The following is a 16,892-nucleotide window of genomic DNA, read 5'->3' on the forward strand; positions in this document are numbered from 1 at the left end:
ACCATGTCATAACCAAACACGGGACAATAAAGTCCACTGACATTTATCACAACATCCCTCAGAATTGTTATGTTTAATTGTAAAACGTTGTAGACGTTCAGGACCCAGAATACACCTGTATTCTTACTGGGCAATACGAAAAGCCATTATTGGCTTTTATCAGTAAGTTAAAATAACTCAGCCCAAATGTTTCCACTTTCTGGCTGACCTTACCATTATGTATAAACAAATGATTTTCTGTCAGTACAAGGCTTGTCAAACCACCACCCTCCATTTCCCATGGAAACACACATCTCATTTCCAGTATAGTTATCAGGTTGATGTTCCCATCCTCTGAAATTTCTCTCGCCCTCCTGGTAGAAAGCATCAGCATCCAGAGACCATCTCCAGCTGTCCTCATCACCATACAGTTCAATCCAGACTAAACCTGAGTAGCTGCCATTTACTGTGTTAAGGAGTGTGTTTATTTCCTCCATGTTATCAATAGTAGTCAGGCCAGAGTACGTCTCTGTACAGTATCTCTGTGCTTTAATCCAGAACTTATTCTCATTCACAAAGTGATACTGATGAGAGGATGTTGATGGCATTGTTAATAATGAATAACAAAAATATTTATGCAGAATTAAAATTAATATCTATGTTATATTACACTCAAATGTGTACTTAACTAATTGAACACCAGTTTAAAGGTTTTTTTAATGTAAAATTAAATTTCTAAATTTCACTTTATTGGTTGATGAATGTCGTTGCTATTTAAAATGTGTAAACCAATTATACATTAAGAGTATTTAAATATATACATATTTACATTGGATGACATGTTACTTGTTTGTATTTACAAGGTACTTAATGCATTTATATACATTTTTCACATTTTTGTCAGCTTCAGCAACAATTGAGCAGACTGGGACTTTCAAGCAACTACACTGTGATCCTGAGAAACATTTGTAAGCTCGGTCTATAAAGGAAAAAAAATACATTTTTTTTATATTTATATATTTATATATATTTATTTATATTTATATAATTTTTTTATAGACATTTTTTATATTTTGTGGTGCTTTATCTTTTATTTAATCATTGGGTCAATAATCTTTCTTTTCCAGAGCAGTTGGGAATGCTGTAAACTTCTATTAAATTATTAGTGTCAAAAATTATGACTGAAATTATAATGACCTGTGATTGAGCATGATTTCTTTGGTGCATTTTTTTTAATTTAGTGTGTTACATTTATAACTGAATGGTAATGACAAAAGAAACACTGTACTTGTTTGTGCAAAATAATTCTATGGGTGATAAGAGACAGTGTGTGTTTTTCATTTTATTATAGTTGGCATCCAGCTTCTTATTGGTGTGGATTTGATGAGACATTGATTTGTTCAAATGTCAAGTTGGTGTTGGGTGAACTATCGGTTGCCCGTCACTAGATGGCAGGCTAACAGGTCCCCTTGTGTCATGAGTTGCCTCCTGTGTCTTCTTTGCTATATACAGGTGCTGGTCATATAATTAGAATATCATCAAAAAAGTTGATTTATTTCACTAATTCCATTCAAAACGTGAAACTTTAATATTATATTCATTCATTACACACAGGCTGATATTTCTAATGTTTATTTCTTTTAATTTTGATGATTATAACTGACAACTAAGGAAAAAGCCCAAATTCAGTATTTCAGAAAATTAGAATATTACTTAAGACCAATACAAAGAAAGGATTTTTAGAAATCTGGGTCAACTGCTCAGGTGTTATGAGAGCCCAGGTTGCTCTGATGGTTGCCTTCAGCTCTTCTGCATTGTTGGGTCTGGCACATCGCATCTTCCTCTTCACAATACCCCATAGATTTTCTATGGGGTTAAGGTCAGGCGAGTTTGCTGGCCAATTAAGAACAGGGATACCATGCTACTTAAACCAGGTACTGGTAGCTTTGCACTGTGTGCAGGTGCCATGTCCTGTTGGAAAATGAAATCTTCATAAAGTTGGTCAGCAGCAGGAAGCAGGATGCTCTAAAACTTCCTGGTATACAGCTGTGTTGACCTTGGACCTCAGAAAACACAGTGGACCAACACCAGCAGATGACATAGAACCCCAAACCATCACTGACTGTGGAAACTTTACAATGGACCGCAAGCAACGTGGATTGTGTGCCTCTCCTCTCTTCCTCCAGACTCTGGGACACTGATTTCCAAAGGAAATGCAAAATTTACTTTCATCAGTGAACATAGCTTTGGACCACTCAGCAGCAGTCCAGTCCTTTATGTCTTTAGCCTAGAGGCGAGATGCTTCTGACGCTGTCTGTGTTTCCGGCTGCTGACCAACTTCATGGAGATGCAGAGTTCATTTTCGTTACAGTGACTTACTCATTGTATTTATTGTACTAATTTACTTACTCACTGTAATGTAAAACAAGAATATAAATATTAAAATGCAGATATAAATGTCAAATGATAAAAAAAAATACAATTAAAAGATCTTTTTTTTTAAAACAAGACTTTTTTGTGACAGAAATTACAATAAATGTTTGGCTTTGACACAAAAAATATTATACTGTTTTGTCAATTATTTGTGCTTTTGATAGTGTAACTCCCTCCAAGCTCACACAGACACAAGCGGTTCTCCAAAAACTGATTTATTTGAAGACTGGTCTACAAATCCACTGTGAAAACTAAACAATACTAACAACAAAATAAAGTAATCACATTAACTTGACAAAAAATGAAATCAAAAGCTAAGTGACATCTTACAAAACAGAAAATAAAGCAAATACCTCGTTGGCTGCATGCTATGAGAAAGAGAAATAGTCTTTAATTCTTCCTTATGACCATTCAAGTCCTTTTTGACTGGAACAAACTTTATCGGAGCATAAAAATGTCCGTCCTTGCTGCTAGCCCTTAATGACTAGAAGTCTCACGTCAATTAAGCTTTTGAGCACACTCAAAATAAAAAATAAAAGTCCCACAACATACAGTAAATTGAATAAGTCTAAACAACAAACACAGCTTATATTCAATGAAAATTGTTATCAAAAGGTAACCAAATAAAATATTATAGCAGCAGTTACACTCCCACCAAATCGCACAAACCTTAATGTGAGATTTCTGTAATGCTTGATAACGTCATTAATCAAGTTAAAATTGTTAAACTAGTTCAAATTGTTTATGTCCCGTGTTCTGTATTGTGGTATTAAGTCCACGTTCCACACAGTCTAAATATCAATACAAAATAATGTTTTCTTTTTGTGGAAAGTAAATAATAAACCATATTTTCATAGGTTTCTATCTGTTAAATTTAAGGTCTTAATCTGTGAAACAAATTACAGGGTTTTACCGTAAATTCTATGGTTAGTGCATATTTCGCGAAATACGGTTTTATACTGTATCATTTCTATGGTATTTTACTGTTAAATCTACAGATTTTTTTTCACAGCATGACCTAATACCAGTATACTTACTTACTGGTATGCTTATTACAATATGACAGTATTATAAGGTACTCTCTCTCGCTCTCTCTCTCTCTCTCTCTCTCTCTCTCTCTCTCTCTCTCTCTCTCTCTCTCTCTCTCTCTCTCTCTCTCTAAAGTTGATTATAACACAGTAATCAACTTGCATACATACATACTCTTTTACTACAAACTCAAAATTTTGTATTTTTTTTAATAATAATGACAAGCATTCTAATTAAAGATTCAGTATTTTCAAAACTGTTCAGTGACAAAAAACAACTTGATATTGTCTGTGTATTTTGTGTGTTTGTTTTTGTGTGGAGTTTGTGTGTATTTAGTTTGGTGTGAAGCCTAACATGTTTGTTGATTTGCTTTGATGGTGAGTATGCAGAAATGTATATATATATATATATATATATATATATACATATATATATATATATGTATATATATATATATATATATATATATATATATATATATATATATATATTTGTGTGTGTGTGTGTGTGTGTGTGTGTGTGTGTGTGTGTGTGTGTGTGCGTGTGTGCGTGCGTGCGTGTGTTTGGTGTTTCTACATGTTTCTATATTTCAAGTCATCTCTTTTAGGCAAAGGGACTGGCTGTGAAAGATAAATATGTAACCTGTCAACATTGCATAGACTTCTATTGACATAATTAAGCCCTTCCCATAAGCTTTCTTTCATAATCTTTCATCGTTGTGCTGAAGTGTCAGTCAGGAGCTAGAGCCATGATTCAACTTCTGCTGCTATTCGGTAAGTTGCATGTGTGTGTGTGTGTGTGTGTGTGTGTGTGTGTGTGTGTGTGTGTGTGTGTGTGTGTGTGTGTGTGTGTGTCTGTGTCTGTGTCTGTGTCTGTGTCTGTGTGTATGTAAATGCCACCAGAATAAAACCTTTAAATATTCATGTAATATTCATGAAAACTAGACACTTTATCTTTTATTGGTCTTAATGTCTACCAAACCAAAAGAGAATATGGCAGTACTGATGAAGGTCACTCCTATTTTTTAATAAAAGCTGTTAGTGATGCAGTACATTCATCACCATGAAAAGTGCTATTAGGAAATGATGATGATCTGATTTTTCTTACTGCAGCTTAATGTACTGTCTTCTATTGTTTTAATGAACACCACATGAATAGAACCTGTAAATATTGTGGTTTAACCAAAGTATATCAGAAGCGTCAGGGAGAGTCTAATGTGCACATTTTGTTATTACACAATAATCTTTAGATATTTGAAAGTACAGACAAAAGAGTGCTGATTTTCATGAAATCAAATAAATTAAATCAGCTAACAAATGTGAGGAAATGTGTATCAGTAGCTTGGCCTAATACCAGTATACTTATTTACTGGTATGTACATTAGAGTGTCACAGTATTAAGACCGGCAATGGCCGAGTCAAACCAGGGAGCTTTTTAATTTAACACCTTTAATTATTCCAGATCATTCATTGTATGATATATGAATATCTGAATTCTGTTCAGAGACATAAAAACAGAACTTACAAAGAATTAATTTGCAAATGAATTTACTTGCATACAAAAGAAATGTAATATATTCACCTTAGTGAAACAGTGCTTTAGTGGCCTCAAGTTATATTCGTTTATCTGAAACTGGTATTATGTCTTTTTCAGGGTTTTTCAGCCTTGGGGTGTGTCTGCCTCGTCAGTATCACTTCATTAATGAGAATAAGACCTGGTCTGAAGCACAGAGATACTGCAGAGAGAATTATGTTGATTTAGCCTCTATTAATAACACTGAAGAGGACTTGGCCCTTACAAACTTAATGGGCATCAGGAACAGCAGGCGAACCTGGATTGGACTGTATGATGATCTGAACAGCTGGAAATGGTCTCTGGATGATGATTCTTTCTACAAGGAGGGAGAGAGAAGCTTTAGAAACTGGTTTATACAGAAGCCAAGAGACTGGTATGGAATCAGTTTGTGTGTGTATTTATGGTATTCTAATGGAGTTTGGTGTGAGGCCTCGTGTTCCCTAACACGTCCGTTCATTTGCTTTGATGGTGAGTATTGCATTTATTTATGCATATATTTGAGTGTGTGTGTGTGTGTGTGTGTGTGTGTGTGTGTGTGTGTGTGTGTGTGTGTGTGTGTGTGTGTGTGTGTGTGTGTGTGTGTGTTTACATTCTGTAAAAGTACAGGTTTCCTATATCTCTATCATCTCTTTTAGGCAAAGTGAATACAAGTGAGAGATATGTCCCAGTTTATCAGAACATGAACTGGAATGAAGCTCAGAGATACTGCAGAGAACTTTATACAGACTTGGCCAGCGTGAGGAACGAGACTGAGAACCAGAAGATAAGATCAATGTTTAATAATACAGATTATTCAAGTTTTTGGATCGGCCTGTACAGAACCAGATCTTGGTCAGATAAAAGCAACTCTTCATTCAGTAACTGGAAACCTGGACAACCAGATAATTACAGACAGAATGAATCCTGTACTGCTGTGTCATTTAATGATTCTGGGAAATGGACAGATGAAAACTGTGTAGATACTTTTCCATTCCTCTGTTACAGCAGTGAGTAAATTTCTGTTTTGTGTCTGTCTTTAGTGCCAATTTTCATTAGTATTAATTGCTCTTAATAAACACATACCAACTATGATGTACATTGTCAAAATAATGAGCATTGTGCTATCCTACTCTAGAAATGCCCTCAACATCCTCTCGTCAGTATCACTTTGTTAGTAAGAATAAGACCTGGACTGAAGCACAGAGATACTGCAGAGAGAATTACACTGACCTGGCTACTATTGATAACATGGAGGAAATGAACACACTCCTTAACACAGTAAATGGCAGCTACTCAGGTTTAGCCTGGATTGGATTGTATGGTGATGAGGACAGCTGGAGATGGTCTCTGGATGATGATGCTTTCTACCAGAAGGGAGAGAGAGACTTCAGAGGATGGGAACATCAACCTGATAACTATAACGGAAACGAGATGTGTGTTTATATTAGATCTGATGGTGCATGGTCTGATGGAGACTGTCAAGCATATTTAACATTCATTTGCTATGATGGTGAGAATATTAAATCTATTTATGAGAATAGATTGTGTAGTCTTTGGTTTAGGTGTTACTGAGCCCATTTATTGGCTTTTCTTTTCAGGAAACAATCGAACAGAAAATTACACATGGATAAACCAGCCAATGACTTGGACAAAAGCTCAGCAGTACTGCAGAGAGCATTATACTGACTTGGCCAGTGTGACAAATCCAACAGATAATCAAAGAATCTCAAACCTTACAGTTGGCACTGTGGCTTGGATTGGTTTATACAGGACCAGACTCTGGTCAGACAAACAGGTATCCACATATGAAAATTGGAGACCAGCCACCTATCAACAGCCAGACAATGGTATTAATAATCCCTGGGAATCCGGAAATCAGCACTGCACTGCTGTCTCATTCAGAGACTCAGGTCATTGGACAGATGAGGACTGCATATCCACCTTCCCTTTTATCTGCTATAACAGTGAGTTCTTCTAATCAGACTTTACTTTTTCATTATTGTGCAATATGAAACATTATCCGCTCAAACTATATAAATATCACAACATTTTGAAATCTTTTTTATTACTCATATGGTAAGAATCCAAAGTATGTGGACATCTGAGCATTATACACATATGTGGAGCTTCAATAAACTGTGGCCACAAGCTTGTCAAGGTTTGTGTGGAAGAAACTATTGGCCCTCATAGAACCCTGAGCTTAACCACACTGATGAATTATCTGATAAAAATCTGTCTGCATACCAGACCTGCTTACCTATCATCACTACCTGGACTCACTCATGTCCTTGTCCCTGAATGGGTACATATCCCCATAGCCATGTTCCAAAGTTTAGTATTCGTTTAGAGTGAAGACTGTTATAGACGGAAATAGGGGTTAAATCTATGTTAATGCTTGTAGTTTTGAAGTGGGATCATCAATAAGGACATATGGGCAAAAAAGATTATTAAGGGTGGAAAAAGGTCATTAAGGGTTTTGTTTCATATGAAAATTCAATGACAGCTTATTTCCATAAATGTTCGAAAATAAAGTAGCATGAATATTATATGTATTTTTCCATAATTACAGCAATAAAAACACAATGCTATTTGCATTTAAGATGTTTTATATCTGCAGTAATATATTTTATGATGTTTGTCCTTTAAATAATTATGCACAGGATCATCATGCACCCTCCATCAGTATCACTTTGTTAATGAGAAAAAGACCTGGACTGAAGCCCAGAGCTACTGCAGAGAGAATTACACTGACCTGGCAACCATTAATAACATGGAGGAAATGAACACACTCCTTAACACAGTAAATGGAATCTACTCAGGTTTAGCCTGGATTGGACTGTATGATGATCTGAACAGCTGGAGATGGTCTCTGGGTGATGATGCTTTCTACAAGAATGGAGAGAGAGACTTTAGAAGATGGTATATAAATGAACCGAGGAACTGGAATGAAAATAGAGAAAATTTCTGTGTATATTTTGCAGTTTATGAAGCAGTTTGGAAAGAAGCCTCTTGTTCTACAACACTTCCATTTATGTGTTTTGATGGTAAGCAGTTGTATATATACTGAAAGAAATAAACAAAACGATTCTAGTTTGAATAAATAATCTAGACAAATTCAATTTCCTTCTATTTAAGGCAGAGTGAATGCCAGTGAGAGATATGTCCCGGTTTATCAGCACATGAACTGGACTGAAGCTCAGAAATACTGTAGAGAACATTACACAGACCTGGCCATTGTGAGGAACAAGACTGAGAACCAGAAGATCAGATTGTTATTAGCTAATTATAATAAACTAGATGATAATCATTATTATAATTACTATGGTGATAACTATTATTTTTATTATTATTATTACTATTATAAGCATAAACCTTATTGGATCGGCTTGTACAGAACCAGTGTTTGGTCGGACCAAAGCAACTCTTATTTCAGCAACTGGAAACCTGGACAATCAGATAATTACACACAGAATGAATCCTGTACTGCTGTGTCATTTAATGATGATAATTATGGGAAATGGACAGATGAAAACTGTGGCCAAACTTTTCCATTCCTCTGTTATAGCAGTGAGTAGATTTCTGTTGTCTCATAAATAAAACTGGCAACGCCCTTTAGATATAAACTGTACAGTGTTGATATTGATAGGTGATGGACTACTAATCAGAAGTTCATGAGTTCAAAGCCCAGGCCCCTGCTGGGCCCCTAAGTAAGGCCCTTAACTCTCATAAATAAATTGTAAGTCACTCTGGATAAGGGTGTCTGCTAAATGCCAGAAATTTGAATGTAGTGCAGATATTCTTTCTTTACCATTACTTATATCTAATGAAGAAAAAACATCTTTAATGTATCTTTTATTAGCAATACCATCAACATCCTCTCATCAGTATCACTTTGTGAATGAGAATAAGACCTGGATCGAAGCACAGAGATACTGCAGAGAGAATTACACTGACCTGGCTACTGTTGATAACCTGGAGGAAATGAACACACTCCTTAACACAGTAAATGGCAGCTACTCGGGTTTAGCCTGGATTGAACTGTATGGTGATGATGACAGCTGGAGATGGTCTCTGGATGATGATGCTTTCTACCAGGAGGGAGAGAGAGACTTCAGAGGATGGGAACATCAACCTGATAACTATAATGGAAATGAGATGTGTGTTTCCATGGGGAATGGAGGGCTGTGGTTTGACAAGCCTTGTACTGACAGAAAATCATTTGTTTGCTATAATGGTAAGCTCTGTCAGAAAGTGGAAACATTTTGGTTGAGTTTTTTTAATTTACTGATAAAAGCCAATAATGGTTAATAATCATAAGGCTAATTATAATACAGTTATTGTTTGTATATTTATAATTCTCTCAACCTTAGGTATGAACAACAGATATGTATGGATTTATCATCAAAAGATTTGGGAAGAAGCTCAGCACTTTTGCCGAGTGCATTACACAGACCTGGCCAGTGTGAGGCATGAGGCTGAACTTCAGAAAATACTGAGCATCATGAACGAGGACGAGGTATGGATAGGTCTGTATAGGAACCGATTATGGTCAGATCAGAGCAATTCAACCTTCACATATTGGAGACCAGAGAGTCCAGAACCAACAGCAGAGCCTGATAATGGTGTGAATTCACCTGGACAAATTGGAAGCCAACACTGTACAGCTGTGGATCATTCTGGCCAATGGACAGATGAAAACTGTTTAGCTAGATTCCCTTTTATCTGCTACACTGGTGAGTGTGACTTTGTTTAAATAATTAAGTCGAAGTCAAAGTCGGTAAAGAATAATTTAAAAAAAACAACAACATAATACTAATCCATGTCTGAACATGATTATGACAGTTGGCAATAGCAATGAAGCTGGACCAGATATTATCGTAACCTAAACCTGTCTTCCTTGTGCTCTGGAAGCATTCACTCCAGGTGAGCACAAACACCATTCATATGTTTATGCAACATTAATATTAAAATCTATGATATTATATTATATTTGATTGTAAAATATTTAATGTTTTTTTTTTAATGTAAAATTAAATATTTCTAAATTTCACTTTATTGGTTGATGAATGTCGTTGCTATTGAAAATGTGTAAACCAATTATACACAAAAGAGTATTTAAATATATACATATTTACATTGGATGACATGTTACTTGTTTGTATTTGCAAGGTACTTAATGCATTTATATAAATATTTCACATTTTTGTCAGTTTCAGCAAGAATTGAGCAGACTGGGACTTTCAAGCTACACTGTGATCCTGAGAAACATTTGTAAGCTCGGTCTATAAAGGAAAAAATACACTCGGGTTTAAAACATATCTGAGACATTTTCTAGATTTTGTGGTGCTTTATCTTTTATTTAATCATTGGTTCAGCAACCTTTCTTTTCCAGAGCTGTTGGGAATGCTGTAAACTTCTATTAATTTAATAGTGTCAAAAATAATGATTGAAATTATAATGACCTGTAATTGAGCATGATTTTATTTAGTTTATTACATGTTTAATGCTTATGAATGGTATTTTTTAAATGACAAAAGAAACACTGTGTTTGTTTGTGCAAAATAATGCTATGGGTGTTAAGAGACAGAATGTGTTTTTCATTTTATAATTGTTTTTAATCTCAGAATTTTTGGGAATATTGTCGTTTTCTAATAAAAATATCACTTAAATGAAGAAACGTGTGAAATGTTTTTGAATTTATTTTACGTGAAGGTGCCACATGGCATTAAGCTCCTTATTGGTGTGGATGTGATGAGACATTGTTTTCTTCAAACATCCTGTCAAGTTGGTGTTGGGTGTTGGGGAGGGGAGATTTCATTTCCATACTGTAGGGGGCCACAATTTTTAATGATCTGAGAAACAGACATTCACTCATATTCATTATAATTATAATAGACCACGTTCAATATTTAAACAAAACGCCAAAACACAAGACAATCATGTTCTATTCCATGATTCAAATACTTTTCCATATGATCAACTTCTCTGTTTATTTTCTCTTAACATTTGTATTGGTACAGTATATTTTCTTATATCCATGGCTTTGCTGTACACAATGGGTTGTTGCTGCGCAAAGGAATTAATTACATAACATTATAAACAATACTGTATACTTAACTATATTATTTATATCTATACATATGCAACACACACACTGAATATTGTCATTTTAATAAATGGTAATGGTACTTCTAACACAAAAATATACATATTGAAAGATCTGCTAACCTTCTAGATAGTATTCTTTTGCTAGTCTTTCAATCAAACTACAATATGAACACAATGCTCACTTAGACTTCATCAAATGACATCTTCACTGTCAAGATCTATATTTTAAAGAGCACTCATGCACCTGAGCCCTGACAACTGATGCTGATAGATAATAAAAATTCTAGCTGTAGAAAATAAAAAAATCTAAAAAAAAAAAAAAAATACAAGGGATAAAAAAATAGAAAGTTATATATGCAGTTATTATATATGCATTATTCATATATGATAACACATCAATAAAACAAAAGCCGAGTATATAATCTCTAAACAGATATTCATCCCAGCTTGAAAAAAAAAGTGTAAATGGTACCAAGTTAAGCCCAGGTCACAATAAATTAAGAGAAAAATAAAACAAAACCACCGATGGCCAAGATTACAGCATTCAAAATGAAAACCTACAGAAAAAGAAAACAAAGCATAAAGTGACCAAACCACCTCACAATCCCAACCACCTCACCACTGCCATCCACACAGTGAGGACACCCCGGTGACCACTGCTGGTTAGAAAGAAATCCCCTAAAAACATAAAAGAAAAAAGAATAATGTTAAATACACAGTAAATAGTGCTCCGAACACATCCCATTACAATCTGGAGACAGAGGCCCAGCCTGATATATTAAATGCCCTTTCTTCATGTGAAGAAAGGAGTGGTAAATTTGACAGACAGGCACGGTCAGTGATGCCTTATTGAGCTGAGCAAGGTTACACTGCGGTGAAAGCAAGAGATAAGAAAGCAGGCTCAGTGTTTTTAAGGTGTGGTGAAACAGAACAACTAGACCAGGGGTAAACCATCTAAATCTGAGATGATCTAGATAAATTCTTTATCTCTTTTTTCCAGAAAGTATCTCTTTTTTTCATGTTCAGCATTAAATGCACACACATTAAGACTTTTAAAACGTTTTTCATAAGTATTTCTGTTCTTGCCTAGCAAACTAGGAACATTTCTTTTCCGGCAAAACTTTATATCATCAAAGTAAATGGTGATATCAAACCCAACCCTTCATTTTGATATCAATCATGGTACATTCAGTAACCAGTCTTTCTACATGTTTTTAAGTCCTTCCTTGTCTTCAGAATCTTTATTTAGTGTTGTCCATAAGCATCTAAAGATTTTATGTGTTACCTTCAACCACTAAAACTGTGTAAGATGGTAAATAATGTCTTACACTGAAAACCAACAGTGTTCTGACTAATTTTATATCAGACTTTTGGAGATCAAATCATTTGTTTGTTTGTACTGATGAAGCCCAATATATCAATGCTAGATAATGTTCATGGCACCTATATTTGATTCTAACTCCTTTTTATACAGCAGAACAAACACTTATGCAATCAAAATGAAAAAATCCTTCAGGCTTGAACAGTCTCTGTTATAACGTATGACAAACACACAAATATGTGACCTGGAAGTATCTCATAGATTTTTTTTTTTTTTTCATTTCAGCTGGTACCTTCATTTTGATATCAATCATGGTACATTCATTAACCAGTTTATCAACATGTTTTTAAGTCCTTGCTTTTCTTCAGAGTCTTTATTTAGTGCTGATATTAAAATGAAGTGGCAGACAGAAGCAAGCAGCAGAAAGCATAGATCCATTAGGTAAATATATTTAAATCTTAAGATCTTTAAAAGTCGCAATGTGTAAATACAGATGAATAAAACAAAATTTGTGTTTGTCATCATTTCACGTTGCAAAGCTACAAATTGTGATTGTTTTGAAAGGGGTGATTATTTGTTGTTCCCACTGTATATGCATTAGTCGTATATGATAACTTACACATCAATAAATACATCTTAAATCACTAGCAATATGTCCAATGAGTACAAAGAAGAAATTTATCTAATTGCAGATGAAAACTAGCTCAATTTATTCTTGCTCTGAGTAAATCAGTGCTTCAGCGACCTCAAGTTATATTCATTATGTAAAAACAGGTATTATGTATTTTAAAGGGTTTTTCAGCCTTGGGGTCTGTCTTCCTCATAAGTATCACTTCATTAATGAGAATAAGACCTGGTCTGAAGCACAGAGATACTGCAGAGAGAATTATGTTGATTTAGCCTCTATTACTAACACAGAAGAGGACTTGGCCCTTACAAACATAACAGACATCTGGAACAGCAGGCGAGCCTGGATTGGTCTGTATGATGATCTGAACAGCTGGAAATGGTCTCTGGATGATGATTCTTTCTACAAGGAGGGAGAGAGAAGCTTTAGAAACTGGTATATAGAGAAGCCAATAGACTGGTATGAAATCAGTTTGTGTGTGTATTTATCTACTTATGATGGAGCTTGGTGGGAGACGTCTTGTTCCACAATGCTTCATTTCATTTGTTTTGATGGTGAGGAATGCAACTTTGTATATGCTTTATGTACTAGCTTTAAATTCAGTACACATTTTTTTAAAAGTACAGGTTTCCTATATTTCTATTGTCTCTTTTAGGCAGAGTGAATGCAAGTGAGAGATTTGTCCTGGTTTATCAGAACATGAATTGGACTGAAGCTCAGAGATACTGCAGAGAACATTACACAGACCTGGCCATTGTGAGGAACGAGACTGAGAACCAGGAGATTAAATCGATGTTTAATAATACGTATTTTTCAAGTTTTTGGATCGGCCTGTACAGAACCATATCTTGGTCAGATAAAAGAAACTCTTCATTCAGCAACTGGAAACCTGGACAACCAGATAATTACAGACAGAATGAATCCTGTACTGCTGTGTCATTTAATGATTCTGGGAAATGGACAGATGAAAACTGTAGCCATGCTTTTCCATTCGTTTGTTACAGCAGTGAGTAGATTTCTGTATTGAGTCTATCGATTGTGGCAAATTTCAGTAGAAAATAAGCACAGTAACCAACGTTTGTGTTATCTCACTCTAGCAATGCTGCCATTACTCTCTCATCAGTATCACTTTGTGAATGAGAATAAGACCTGGACTGAAGCACAGAGATACTGCAGAGAGAATTACACTGACCTGGCTACTATTGATAACATGGAGGAAATGAACACACTCCTTAACACAGTAAATGGCAGCTACTCAGGTTTAGTCTGGATTGGACTGTATGGTGACAGCTGGAGATGGTCTCTGGATGATGACGGGTTCTACGAGGAGGGAGAGAGAGACTTCAGAGGATGGGAACATCAACCTGATAATGATGGAAATGAGATGTGTGTTTCCATGGGGTACGGAGAGTGGTGGTTTGACAGACCTTGTACTGACAGAGGATCATTTGTTTGCTACAGTATAATGGTAAGGTCTGACAGAAATGGAAACATTTGGCCTAAATTATTTTAATCTGCTATTGCAGCTGATTAAAAAATAATAATTGATATTTATCATACAGCTAATTACAGCTATTGTATGCATCTTTGTAATTCTCTCAACCTTAGGTATGAACAACACATATGTAATGATATATGTTCAAAAGACTTGGGAAGAAGCTCAGAGCTTTTGCAGAGTGAATTACACAGACCTGGCAAGTGTGAGAAATCAGACCGAACTTCAGCAAATAATGAGCATCGTGAACAGTTCTGATGTATGGATAGGTTTGTATAGAAACCGATTATGGTCAGATCAGAGCAACTCAACCTTTACATATTGGAGACCAGAGAGTCCAGAACCAACACCAGAAGCTGATAATGGTTTGTATTTACCTGGACAAAGTAGAAATCAACACTGTACAGCTGTGGACCATCTTGGCCGATGGACAGATGAAAACTGTATCGCCAGATTCTCTTTTATCTGCTACACTGGTGAGTTGATCTCCACTTTGAATTCATTTAAAATATAATAAATAAAGGAAGCTGGATATCTAAATATGATTATGAACATTAGCAATAGCAATGTTTATAGCTGGAATAAGATTACCAGATGTTTTCTTATCCTAACATGTCTTCCTTGTGCTCTGGCAGCATTCACTCCAGGTAAGCAAAAACACTATTTATGTGGTCATGAAAAATAAATAGAGATATCTATGATCCTTAGTTAACTAAGCAAATGCTTATTGAATGTCTGTTTCTTTATTGGTTTTAATTAACACTTTTAAACAGGTGCTTTGATGGGACCGCATATGAAAATCACTGCTAATTAAAATCTGTTAAAGTCTCAGATTAAAAGACTGATGGAAAAGGTGATGGAAGTAAGTTAACGTTCCTATAATGTCTATCTTTATCTGTCCTTTTAATTCTTTAATTTAAAACTTTAATTTATATTAATACAATTTATTACATTGAGTTTATTTTGTAAATAATGTGTAAAAGTGTATTTAGCAAAAGAAATAATGTTGTCCAAAATAAGTAAAAATTAAAGCATTATAAATTCATAATGGATGAGATGTGGCTTAAAGGATTTTACAGTATTTACTGTAGTTATATAATTATTAATATTTTTGTCAGCTTCAGCAAGAATTGAGCAAACTGGCAGACTTTCAAGCAACTAAACTGTGAATGAGAGAAACATCCGTAAGCTCGATCCATGAAGGAAAAAGACTACAATCGGGTTCTAAATATAACTGAGGGAAATTCCAGGTTTTGTGGTGATTTATATTTTATTTACTTATTTACTCAGCAATCTTTCTCTTCCAGAGCAGTTAGGAATTCTGTAGAGCTTTATTAAAAAGAGAATATAGGTATTAGAAGGTTTGAACAAATGTAATAGTTTTATGTAAAAATATTTACAAACCTCGAAATGCCTTCTGTAATGTCACATTATTAATAACAATGACTTTAATTGTAATGATCTGTGATTGAGCCTGATTTCTTCAGTGTAATATTTTATTGGGTGTATTGCTTATGAATGGTATTCTTGAAATGAATTTCAGATGAATAAAAGAATCATTGAACTTTCTTATGAAAAATATTGCTATAAGCGTTAAGAGAAACTATGTGATTTTCATTTATGAATTGTTTTCAGTATTGGGTTCCATGTAGTTTTGGTTGTGCTTATTAAATGTCAATCTAATAATAAACAGTAAATGAAGGCATGTGTGAAATGTTTTTTGTTGGGTGAAAGTTATTTAAAGAGTAAAATATATTTTATAATGTTTGAATATAAAGTATGTCTTCACTGGATGTCACATTGTTTTGTTTAAACATCCTGTCAAAATAGCTTTATATAATAAAGAGTATACAGGTCTCACAAAAGTCTCTCTACATGAGAGAAGTTAACATTTGTTAGTAAAAGGTAACTGAACCTCCTCTACATGATTACCATTTTTTTTCAACACCCACACCTGAGAGTTATTATAACTTTGGCTCCTTGCCAGACCTTCACAATCCATCCATAACATTTCTATGTTATGATTTCTATGAATTATTCCTTTAACAAAGGCATTCTTAAAGGCTATCTGAAATAATTGTTTGAATTGTAATGTATGTAGATTTTGAAAGACATTTTGCCATGAAGTTAATTTCTCCCATGTATGGAGACTTTTGAGACGCCCTGTATAATTAAGAGCATCTCAATACAGAAATTCATCATAATATCTTTATATCAGTGGTGTGCAAACATAAGGCCTGTTGAGGAATTTAATCTCACCACTCGATTATTTACAAAATTGTCCATCAGACCACCTTAATTTTGCATTTTTATTGCAATACTTTATTCCAGTTCATTCCACTAGA

The 16,892-nt window shown here is 34.7% G+C and overlaps 1 protein-coding gene and 1 long non-coding RNA gene across 2 annotated transcripts; both read left to right on the forward strand.

Moving 5' to 3' along the window:
- Positions 1-6,600: 6,600 nt before the first annotated feature.
- LOC125139892 (macrophage mannose receptor 1-like) lies at positions 6,601-14,805 on the forward strand. Its single transcript, XM_047805913.1, has 9 exons — positions 6,601-6,959; positions 7,656-8,039; positions 8,131-8,562; positions 8,855-9,265; positions 9,366-9,728; positions 13,217-13,606; positions 13,708-14,058; positions 14,150-14,525; positions 14,661-14,805. The coding sequence occupies exons 1-9, from the start codon at positions 6,635-6,637 to the stop codon at positions 14,803-14,805; spliced, it is 3,177 nt and encodes a 1,058-aa protein (XP_047661869.1). The 5' UTR covers positions 6,601-6,634.
- A 374-nt stretch (positions 14,806-15,179) lies between these two features.
- On the forward strand, positions 15,180-15,886 carry LOC113661731. The gene is made up of 3 exons (XR_007138961.1): positions 15,180-15,194; positions 15,321-15,409; positions 15,666-15,886. It is a non-coding gene; the product is annotated as an uncharacterized LOC113661731 (long non-coding RNA).
- The last annotated feature ends 1,006 nt before the right edge of the window (positions 15,887-16,892 follow it).

Source organism: Tachysurus fulvidraco, chromosome 21, assembly GCF_022655615.1.
Source record: "Tachysurus fulvidraco isolate hzauxx_2018 chromosome 21, HZAU_PFXX_2.0, whole genome shotgun sequence".
In the NCBI taxonomy this organism is placed as follows: Eukaryota; Metazoa; Chordata; class Actinopteri; order Siluriformes; family Bagridae; genus Tachysurus; species Tachysurus fulvidraco.

What these genes read in the sequence shown, in the direction of transcription:
- LOC125139892 (XM_047805913.1), top strand. Translation starts at nt 6,635, where the DNA reads ATGACTTGGACAAAAGCTCAGCAGTACTGCAGAGAGCATTATACTGAC. An exon ending in TCCATTTATGTGTTTTGATG is followed by an intron (nt 8,040 to 8,130) that starts GTAAGCAGTTGT and finishes CTTCTATTTAAG; the next exon opens with GCAGAGTGAATGCCAGTGAG. An exon ending in TCCATTCGTTTGTTACAGCA is followed by an intron (nt 14,059 to 14,149) that starts GTGAGTAGATTT and finishes ATCTCACTCTAG; the next exon opens with CAATGCTGCCATTACTCTCT.